This window comes from Silene latifolia, chromosome 3 (assembly GCF_048544455.1).
Source record: "Silene latifolia isolate original U9 population chromosome 3, ASM4854445v1, whole genome shotgun sequence".
NCBI lineage: Eukaryota > Viridiplantae > Streptophyta > Magnoliopsida > Caryophyllales > Caryophyllaceae > Silene > Silene latifolia.
In genome coordinates, this window is record NC_133528.1 from 26626688 (window position 1) to 26637851 (window position 11164).

The 11164-nt window shown below is 36.7% G+C and overlaps 1 protein-coding gene across 1 annotated transcript; it reads left to right on the top strand.

The window, feature by feature from the left end:
- Positions 1-264: 264 nt before the first annotated feature.
- LOC141647441 (uncharacterized) lies at positions 265-5793 on the top strand. Its single transcript, XM_074455619.1, has 12 exons — positions 265-449; positions 1606-1970; positions 2048-2105; positions 2323-2403; positions 2496-2567; positions 2658-2905; positions 3008-3079; positions 4832-4948; positions 5067-5148; positions 5230-5276; positions 5364-5445; positions 5517-5793. Exons 2-12 carry the CDS (start codon positions 1678-1680, stop codon positions 5598-5600), a joined length of 1236 nt encoding a protein of 411 aa, XP_074311720.1. The 5' UTR covers positions 265-449; positions 1606-1677; the 3' UTR covers positions 5601-5793.
- Positions 5794-11164: the final 5371 nt, after the last annotated feature.

The following is an 11164-nucleotide window of genomic DNA, read 5'->3' on the forward strand; positions in this document are numbered from 1 at the left end:
AAAAAAATTACAATAAAACTAAAAAACATTACATATAAAACTTACATAAATTTGAGTTTTGATGGAAAAAAAATTAAAATCTAAATTATAAACTTTATTAAGCTAAGAAAATATACACATATGCTAAAAAATAAATAGATTTGAGGTAATAAGCTCAAAAAAATAGAAAAATGCTCAAAAATAAATAAAATCAAAAATCTGAGGTAATACGTATGTTCCTTTTTCTTCATCTAAAACTAATATTTAAACAAAACCGTTAGGACCGTTAAATTCTTAATTTTCACATTAAAAAAATCGTCTAGTTTTGTAGCTGAAATCCAAGTGGCAGCAAAAACCCATAACTTGTTTGATAAGTTTTGAAACCGAAACATAGTAGCCTCTCATTTCAGCCATCCACGGCGGACGGCCACCACTCAACCACCGCCGACGCCGTCATACACCAATCAACTGTAAGGGTTAATTTTTCCCCAGTTTCATCTCTCAATTTTAGTTTATAATTCCAATTTGTCACTCAATTTGCCTAATTTAGCAATTAATTTCATTTTTCCTAATTTTTTATGGAATTGATTTTATGTTTGCTTGACTTAAATCCCCAATTATACAAACCCTAATTTAGTAATTAATTTCATCTTGTTGTTACTGTTTTTTCTGTGTTTTTCTAATTTATTTGTATGATTGCTAAGTTGTTTATAATTGGTTAATTGTGCAAATGGCAGCTAGCTTACTCCCTCCGTCCGGTGAATAGTTTACATTTGTTTTATTCATTATAAGTAGTGGTGCTCAACTGCTCATGACATGGGTTCAAATCCCATCAGCATCAAAATCGCCCTTGTGGCTCCCTTCCCACCAAAAAAAAAAAGAAAATTGGTTAATTGTTTGTTTTACAACGTTCACTAATTTGATGAATATTGATCAATAGAGGTTAAAATAAATGGGGAAAAAGTTCATTTTAGAAGTTGTTCGGAAGGGGGATGTGTTAAGAGAGCGGAGGATATCGTAATTGGTAAAAGCATTAGAGGTTTGCTAGATATGTTGATTGAGTTGGTAGTTCTGACAATATAGCGTAAAAGAAATGAAACTTTTTCATAAATCAACAAGCATTAATGTAGCTAATGAGTCTCTATAAATTCCGCTTGTTATGTTCTCTTTGTTTGTTTGAAGTTTCTTTTGAAACAAGGGCTGGCATTTTGGAGATATGATGAAAATTCTTATTAAATGTTGCGCTCATAAGAAATATCTTACTAGACTTATTACAAGCTTTTAAATTTTTGGTATTAGCCGATGAGTCTAGCGACGTGTCTCATAAGGAAAAACAGGCTCTTTTTGTTGTGTTATGGTGATGAAAAGAGAGTTCTTTTTTCTTAAAGTGGCCTCCGTTCCTCAACTCATGAGTCTGTCATTGCCTCGTAAACTATCTCAGATTCACATATCATTTGATAATGATCAGTGGATACTTCAATTTTGAGGAGTACCGTTCTGTAGCTTTGTTGCAAGCATCTTTACTCTACTTGTAACTCCCTGCGCTTGTATAAACATTCGACCACCTTTTTTTATTTTCTCAATTAGTTGATGTAAGGTTAAACACTGAAGAGCGGTATAATACAGAATTACAGGGTATATAACAAAGCAGGAGACCAAATATAAAGACCTTTACGGAGTACTAGAACAGATAGAAAGATGCTGTTGGGGGCGGTTCCACTGAAAGCGTTTAGCCCAATGACGATGAAGGTTAGGGATAAGAGCGGGAGACTGGGAGGATTGAGGGAAACGATAAGGATGAAGAAGGGAGGCGTATGCAAGGCCAGTCTAATTACGGACCCTGAATCATTTCAAGTGGGTCGATTGCTGGGGACTTATGGCTTCTTCAACGTCACCACCTACTCCGGCTTTACATCTTCTACTTTTGCTGATGAGGAGGACGTTCCCCTTTTTAAAACTCAGGATCTTGGTCAAGGCAATGTCAATATCAGGTTTCCTCTTCTTCTTTGTTTTTTTTGGAAGGGCCATTCATTTCTTGTTAATGTAATCTTTCATCCTCCTTTCCCAGGTTGTATCAAGGCCGAATTATTCAAGGCCCATTTCGAGGCACTTCTGTTATCTTTAAGGTCTGCTCTTCTTCTGTTTCCCCGTAGACTTAGTGTCAATTGTATTCCGAGTTAACTACTCCCTTCATCCCATTCATAAATTTCTGGAATGGTGGGAGTCGAAAGTACACAGCTATGTGATTTGGGGTTTACTTTGTTGGAGTCTTTCATGTAAGAACATAGTTTCCATTAAAACATCCTCTTACTACTAATTTTTGTCTACAAACCCTTGCTTTAGGTATATCCTGGACAACGAGCTGGTGGCCCTGAGGCCGATATGATGGCTTCTAATGAGCTAAGCACTCATGCTTTTCTTCAGGTTATACTCCACATTGTGTTCTGAACTAGTATAGCTTTCAGATTCTTCACTTTGTTCCAACCAATTTCCTAAACTAGTTATACTCTTCTCAGAGCAAGTCAAGAGAGAGATGTCAGAATCTCCTGTTACTTTTAGGGGGCTTCGAGACCCAAACAGGTGAGCAGGTATGTCTGTATGTCCAGCTTCTATAATTCTTTAGCTTCCTTCCTCTTATCTCGCTTGCTTATGCCACAATAGATTTCTTTGCTTTCTAGTGGCTTGCCTTCCGAGATGACGGGAGATACAGCGCAGCAGACTACGCAAAGTTTGCCAGTGAAAAGCTGGCCAGAAATCAGGCCCTAGAACCACAATCCTTTTGGAATCCTTTTGACCGGGACCAAATGATTAAACGTAGAAGATATTTTGTCACTAAGATCCTTCAAGGGATCTCCGGTGGCCTAGTTTATATGCACAAGCATGATAGATTACATCAGAGTCTCGGACCAGCCTCTGTTGTTCTCAAGTATGCTATCCTACAATATACTTTGGTATTTTGTGTGTATACCATTGTTAAGATATTTGGTTTCGTCTCAAAGTTGCTTACAACCTTCTGTTCATTATGCAGTACTACTTCTGAGAGGGAAGCTGCTTATCTGATTGCAAGACTCCGAGATCTTGCTTTTTCAGTTGATATAAGGTTTGCTCCAGTTTCGAGTGATTTTTCATAATATTTCCCCCATCTGTATTGTCCCTATTTCCTTTTTGGCCTATTTCAAGTTAATTGCTACCTTTCTAAATCGAGTAAAAAAATGGTTAACATCCCTTATTCCCAGTTAAGTAAGGGCACTAACTTCCATCTTAATTTAATTGTCCTTATTTTCTCTTAGTCAAAGGTTAATAATGCTATTTTAGCTTTTTATTCCTTAACTCCAAGCTTTAGTTAAAGGGATAATATAATTGGGCTTGGCATAATGCAACAGGTTGTTTCACCTAGTCCAAGGGATTTGTGTGTACACCAAGTTGTATAAAGTAAATCTCCATGGAGCAGTTCATTAGGACTGTGGAGATTTGAGATCCCTATAATTGGGAATTTGGGATGGATGGAGGGAGTAGAATCCAAAAGCATATACTCCCTTCGTCCCATTTATTTGTTTGCCGTTTTTTATTCTCTGAGAGCGATAGTTTAATCAAAGAAGTAAACAGATGATTGAGACGGAGGGGGTGTATATATACTCCCTTCGTCTCTTTCATTTGTTTACCCTTTTTTTACTCCGTGAGCGATATTTTAATCAAAGAAGCAAACAAATGATTGAGACGGAGGGGGTGTATTCTTAATTTTGTATTCACATTTCGTAGCCACAATATCCATGCAGATTTCAAGTTTACAAACCACATTCAATTCTGTTTTATGTATATGAGAATTAATATTTATGTAGGTTGGTTTTATTTATGAATTTTCACCACCTAGGTTTAGACCATTTCGTATGCTTGATGATCTTCTCATGATTAATATTAGAGAACAATTGTAGGAGTGGATAGAAGACCATTAGTCTGATATTGAGTGACAGAGATCTTAAAGGCCCATGTATAGGAAACATGGGCAATTATGTTGTTGACAGTTTTTGAATTTATATCGTGATTACCTCCTATCAATACACTAAGGATGTGTTTGGATTGAGGGATTTGGAGGGAAAAGAAAGGGAGGGGGAGTAGGGGATTTAAAATCCCTCATTTGGATAGCAAATGAGGGTGGAGGGAAATGGAGGAGGAGAGATTTGGAGGGATCCAATTTCCCTCTTCCAAGACTAATCAAAATATCTCCACAATAGGCAAGATTTGGAGGGAAATTGTATCCAAACACTCACACTCCATTCCCCCTCCCCTTCCCTTCCCTCCCTTTCCCTTCCCTCCTTCCCCCTCCCCTTCCTTTCCCTCCATTTTTCCTATCCAAACACACCCTAAGGGTCATATGGGATGTTACTACTTCTTACCATCATAGCTATGAAAATGGTTAAGAAAAAAAATTTCAATTATTTTACTGCTGGCAAAAGAAAAGTACTTCTTAACTTATAGCATTATTACTCTAGGAATAACCGAATAAGTGTATGGAATTATGTGATTTTCACAGTTTTTGTTTACTACGTTTAGAGAGGGGACAATTAATTTGGTATGGACTAAAAAGGAAAAGAGGACACCATAATTGAGATGGAGGGAATATCTGTCAAAGTTAAACCATTGTTTGGTGCTGTCTTCCAGTTGACCTTTGGCCTGTGTCATGCATCCTGCGGTGTTTCGATGTATGTAGCCTTAAACCTTTGACTAAATCATAACGAAGCTTTTCTTTGCATTACCCCTAGTGAAAACTAGCCTTAAACCTTTTTTTAAATCATAATGAACCATTGTTTGATTTTTTTATGCAAGTATTTAATTCACTGCTAGACTTTCACAGTTATTCATCCTTTGAGAAAGGCCCTGGGGCATTGTCAGAAGGACTTTGGAGGCGAGCAATTACCGCAGGAGCATTTGACCCTATTGAGAAAAGAAACTTTGGAATTGCAGATGATATGTAAGTGGAAAAAGAAAAACATTTTCATAACTTTCTGTTTACTTGAGATCCAATTAGAATTATGTATGGTCCTGGTTTCATATTTAAGAACTGCTTGTTTGTTGTTACACTGGAGCAGATATGAAGCAGGTCTTCTCTTCGCATACCTCGCTTTTATTCCATTTTGTGAACCTGGCATCATGGATAGTCTTTCTTTGCAAGTGAGTTGCGAGATTCTCGCCTTGCATACTATTTCTACATTTGAGGGGTATTGCTTAACGTGAATGTAATTGAATTTGCAGAGGCTTTTGGAGAGCACTTTCAAACTTGATCTTCAAGCAGCCAGAGAGTAAGTTTGCAAACCCGTTTTGTAGTCCGCCCTAACTATGATAGGCAGTAGTACATACTGCATCTTTACACGGTGATCTGTCGTCAGATATTGTTTGGCTGATGACCGCTTGCTAGAAGCTGTGAAATTCTTAGATCTGGGAGATGGGGCTGGCTGGGAGTTACTCCAGGTACATTTCAATAACCGTCAATGGATCACTCTTCTCATGAATCTTGTCTTAGATTAAGAATGTCCCTGCAGGCGATGCTGAATACTGACTACCGGAAGCGCCCAATTGCTGCAGCTGTACAGAGCCATCGATTTGTGAGGGGAGCTGTTTTGTAGGATCTACTCCAACTGTCCTACACTTGAGGTTGTGGACATCAAATCAGCTGCCTGCCCCCCTTTTCTGCTCATACTGGGGTCACAACTATGTAATTCTTGGGTTTTATGTTCTTGCCTTAAAACAGTATCAACGCAACCCAAATTAATTTTTGTTTTGGTAATCATAATTCAATGGCTGCGATTCTTTTTTGAAGTACCGGTCCTTCAATGCAGCTATTATGCAATTTTCATCCCGGGTCAGAAAGAGCCTCTTTGTGTTGCTAACACAAGAATAAGGCTGTGTACATTCAATCCCCTTACCTCTCAATTTGTGGAAGCCATTCAAGCACTACTGTAATGTTGTTGTAAACTTGGAATCGTATAGTGCCCGACAGAGTAGAGTAATATACTAATACCCCAGCCAAATATATTGGCTCGGATATTTCAGTTTGAGCTGGCTTTGTTTTGAAACTCATTAATCCTAAGGGCTTGCCTGGAATGCATGGAATAATTATGGGGTAAATTTTAATTGGGAGTTAATTACTTAGGTAATGAGTTCCTTGAAGATAGGTTTGACATATAGGTGTAATGATTACTGAGGATATGTTTTACTCCCTTAATCATTACCCAGGGGGGAGGGTGGGTAATGTATTACCCCTTCATGAGGGTAATAGATTCGAGAGGTTGATAATTACTCATACCAAATATGGGAAACACACCTTACAAATCACTCCCCTATTCATTCCCCCTTTTTACCCCCAATCCAAGCAAGTCATAAGGGTTTGCTTGGAATGAGAGTAATTATTAAGGGAATAATAGAGTTAAAATGAACTAAAACATGGAGGGAAGGGATGGGGGTTGGAGATAAGAAATGGATAGAAATGGGGAAATATAGTGTAATAGTAACTTATTTCCTACCTCTCCCCCAAGTAATGCATTACCTCCATATGGAGGTAATAATTCCTCTCTCATCTCCTCTTTCCACCCTCCACAACCACCACAAAGCATCAATCTCCTCCTATTTCTTCTTATTTTAGATCTCATTACTCCCTTAATAATTACTCTCATTCCAAACAAGGTGTAAAAGGTTGAAAATTGAATGTTACTCAAAAAGCTTGAGCTGGGTTAAATCATTGTTTCTTTTCGTTATTTGAATCTATAAAAGATACCCCGTATATAATCATAAATGGTTTTTCTAACCTATGCCCACTAGACATAGGATAAGAAACTAAAATAGGAAAGAATTAAATGCTATTTTTATGGAAAATTACAATATCTCATCACTTTTACTTCTATTTACAAGAAACACATTCAATTCTTTTTTTTTTTTTTTATTTCTTATCCTATGCCTAGTGGGCATAGGTTAGAAAAACTGAATCATAAATGTTAAAATAATTGATAACTAAAAGAAAATATAATAGCTTCATGGCAGGTGACTGGTGTTTTGTGGGATCATTGTAGCGGTGGCAGTGGAGTCTTGGTATATATATATATGAGTAGGTCTTCTGAGAGACGGTCTTTTAATAAGCTTTATTGAGAGACCATTGTACAATTTTAAGAAAAAGTGGTACTAAAGGTAATAAAATAGATACAAATCATGATTAATGATAAAATGAGTACATTTATTATATAAATAGGTACGAAATTACTATGTTACGATCAACAACAAAAGGAGTACGAAATACAAATAAAAGGGTACGAAAGATTGGTCTCTCAATAACTTAGTGAGAGACCGTCTCTCCCAAGTTTTAGTGTATATATAGATGGGAGTAACGGGTAAATAAGGACCTGAACTTTGTATTATTTTTCCAGTTAAGGAATTAACCTATAAATAGTCCAATTGTAGACCAAAGATCATATTCGGTTTCACAAATTCTTATTTTAGACGGGTTGTTTTTCCGTCTGAAATAAAACCGACAAAATGTTGCCATTTTTTAAGAGAATGTAATCATTTAAACCCCAAAATATTATCACTAGAGATGTCACTTTTTACCTTGAAAATGATTGTGAAAAATAATGGTAACATGTTATCAGAAAGTAACAACATTTTATTGTAAAATGACAACATGTTGCTTGTCTTATTTCAGACGAGAAACAACCGTCTGAAGCAAGACGCGCTGATTCGGTTTAACTTCCTCAAGTTTTTGTATTTCTTTCTTTCCAAATTCTAATCATCCTCTATTTACTAAATGAATAGGCATCCTCACAAATTTTCCCTCCAAAAAGCATCTTTCTAAATAAGGTAGCTAATAACAATTATATATATTAACTAAGTAAGGTAACTAATAATTAAAATAATTTATTTCATTAACTTATTATTTTTTAATTAAAATTAATCTTTTCATCAAATTAGATTTTTTTTACTAAACTCTAATCTATAATATTTTAATTAAAATATTTAAATAAAAAATTGTATCAAACTATGATTTACTAAATATTTTACTGATTCTATTATTTGAGGATGACTTGACTACTCATACTATGTATAAAACAAAATTATAAACCGTTTTAATTACTTTCGAAACAAAAAATTGAGAAAATTTATAAATTGGAATCATTAGCTTTCCAGCATAAAAAAATATTATTTAAAAAAATACATTTCAACATGCTACTCAATTCTGGTAATTAATTTTCAATTTCAACTTTTTATTTCTGAAAGCAAAATGCAACGATGAGAAAAATGAACAACTAATAAGATACCACTATTATATATCTAATTTAGTAGAAATAAAAAAAAAAAACTTTATAAATGTGCAATTAATACACGAGGTCTAACCTAGTTTGTTTACAATTAGTTAAAGTATTCTCACCTAGAGTTACCAAGGTTAACAAATTATTGAGACAAAGAGAGTGGTAATTCTCGTAACAGTAATAGGTTGCCTTATATTTCTTACAATAGGTCAATAGGTCAATAGGTCTCCCTTGTGACGGGTATTATCCGTCACAAGTTTATGACGGGACAAGTATCACCCAGTTGGGTAGATAAGACAAAAATAAGAGTGCTTAGGAAATCACAAATGACTTGTCTTTATCTACCCAAGTGTATTTTATTTGACCCGTCACAAGTTTGTGACGGTGACGAGAATTTGTGTATTTCTTATCCCAAATTATCTTCAAACTCGCTGAAATTACTATGTAACAATACAATAAATGTAGAGTCGATTCTTAAGAAAAGAGGCTTTGTAGAGTTCTCTACTATACTAGTACTACTAGTCTGCTACAGAGTACTACTAAGGCTTTGTTCTTTTTGGCTTATTTTCACCTTACTTTAGTTCAGTTCAGCTCTATTCAGTTCAGTTCAGCTCAGTTTAGTTCAGTTCAGTTCAGTTCTATTCAGTTCAGTTCAGCTCAGTTCAGTTCAGCTCGACTCTATTCAGTTCAGTTCAGCTCAGCTCAGCTCCATTCAGTTCAGCTCAGCTCAGCTGAGCCCATTTCAGTTCAGCTCCACTAAATTTAGCCAATTTCAATTTTGCGAATCTTAAACTTAATAGTTTTTATTAATATTATTAATAGGGTGTTTATTTACGCAGTACATATTTTACTCATTATAGTACGTAATTGACCATCCTACCCCTCTCATTTTTCCTTCTCAATCTACCTCTCAACCTCTCGTACTACATTCAAGAAAAATACTGTACAGTACACCTCCGATCCCACCACCTGCCCATTCTACAACCGCTCCACCGATCCCTCCACCGGACCCACCACCTTTTCTTCACCGGATCACCACCGCCTCCCACCAGCCATGTTAACTGCCCCGCCATCATATAAATCTAACCATTAAGAAACAACTCGTCGGTAGACAACATACAATGATACAAACACCGATTTTCGACTTGTTCAATCAGTCGATTTGGTAGGAGAACTCGAAATCGAACGACGAAGAACCGTCGGAAGTCACCGGAGCGGCATTAAGGGAGCTTCTGCCGGCGTAATACATGGTGCTTTAGGGTTGAGAGGACCATTAATAAAACCAATTAATTATCAAAATTAATGAACAAAATCATCAATTTGGTCTAATAGTTTACGGCTAACAAATTATATACATTTTATATACTTCATTGTTCATCCACAATTGCAGAAATTTATTGTTTCAAGTGTAATTGAATGGGTAGGAATTGAGAGATATTCCGTATCGGTTTAGCGTTGTTTTTAACACGAGGGTATCAAATGGAAAGCTATGTATAAATAGTACTGTAACGAGTAAAATACGTACTGTGAAAATAAAGTACGTATTAATATTATATATTTATTATTATTTTTTTGCAAAACGCTTGGATTATTATATTAAATAAGAATGAGATTACAGACCCATGTCCTTTCTACAAGGTTAGCCAGAGTAGCCACCTAAAAACGATAAACAAGAAGAAAAGCTAAACTAAGCTTCCAACAGACCAAAAGCACTTGCATTTCCTCTAGCTCGGAGAAAAACCAAGTACTTAATTCTCCAAATTAAAGTAGAAGAATCAGAGGAAGCATCTTGGAAAATCCTCTTGTTTCGTTCCCTCCAAATATGGTAGATGGTACAAACAAGAGCACATCTTCTTAGTGTTTCCCACAGCCATTCCCTCTGTTATGCTTTCTAAACCAGGAGAAAATGCGCCGCCATCGTGTAGCACTAGTAACTCTCAGCCACACAGCAACAGTACGCCAAACACTAGCAGAATAGGTGCAGTCAAAGAAAAGATGATCAGATGACTTAGACTGTTTCTTACACAAGACGCACCTGTTAACCAAGACAAATTGTAACACCCCCTCATACCAAGGTACCTTACCAAGGACTACCTTAGCATGAGAGGCTGTTACCATCTCGGTTGCCCGAGGTTAGTATATCAAAAGTAACAATCCAAAACAACTTTATTAAAGTATAAAGAGTTTAAAGATTACATAATCTCATACCAACTCAAAATAAGAGTGTAATAAACTCAATACAACTGAAATCAAAGACAGCTAAACTCGTAACAGCGGAAGCTAGACTCGAAGTGATGACTCCCCATGACTGTCCCATAGCTAAACATCTGCATTACCTGTCATAATCTGCTCACCATCCCCGAATGGATCACCGCAGGTTTTACAAAACAAGAACACGGGGTCAGTTACTGCATAATTTAAATAATAAGACAAACAAATAATGTAACCGGCTGATCATCCTCCATAGTAACTGACTACACACCGAAGTGTGTAGCCCTGCCGGATTACCCATCGCAACAGGTAATCCACTCCGCCGGTGGGGGACCGCAGCCCATCCCCACCAAGTCCAGCTCATCAACGAGCGACTATCAATCCCTGTCCCTTAATGTGCACATCCCCTCCCGTGACGGGTTCCACGGAGAGCGAACTAGGGTGTGAAGCCTCTCCCGCAAGTGACTCAACCACAATCACACACACCACAGCATCACAGCTGTCACAACACCACAACCGTCACAACACAAACACATCACCACCGTCACCACAACACCCATACTCCGATGATCAGCAGATAACAACAATTACAAAACAAACACAATCTTAATCAATCAACAATAACTGAGTAGGGGAAACCCTACCTTTTCGTCATCCGCTATGCTGCAATCAATCATACAACA

Bases quoted from the DNA above. Each gene is read 5' to 3' on its own strand.
- LOC141647441 (XM_074455619.1), top strand. From the start codon at position 1,678: ATGCTGTTGGGGGCGGTTCCACTGAAAGCGTTTAGCCCAATGACGATG. The intron at 3,080-4,831 runs GTTTGCTCCAGT...AGACTTTCACAG, and splicing joins GCTTTTTCAGTTGATATAAG to TTATTCATCCTTTGAGAAAG. The intron at 5,446-5,516 runs GTACATTTCAAT...ATGTCCCTGCAG, and splicing joins CTGGCTGGGAGTTACTCCAG to GCGATGCTGAATACTGACTA.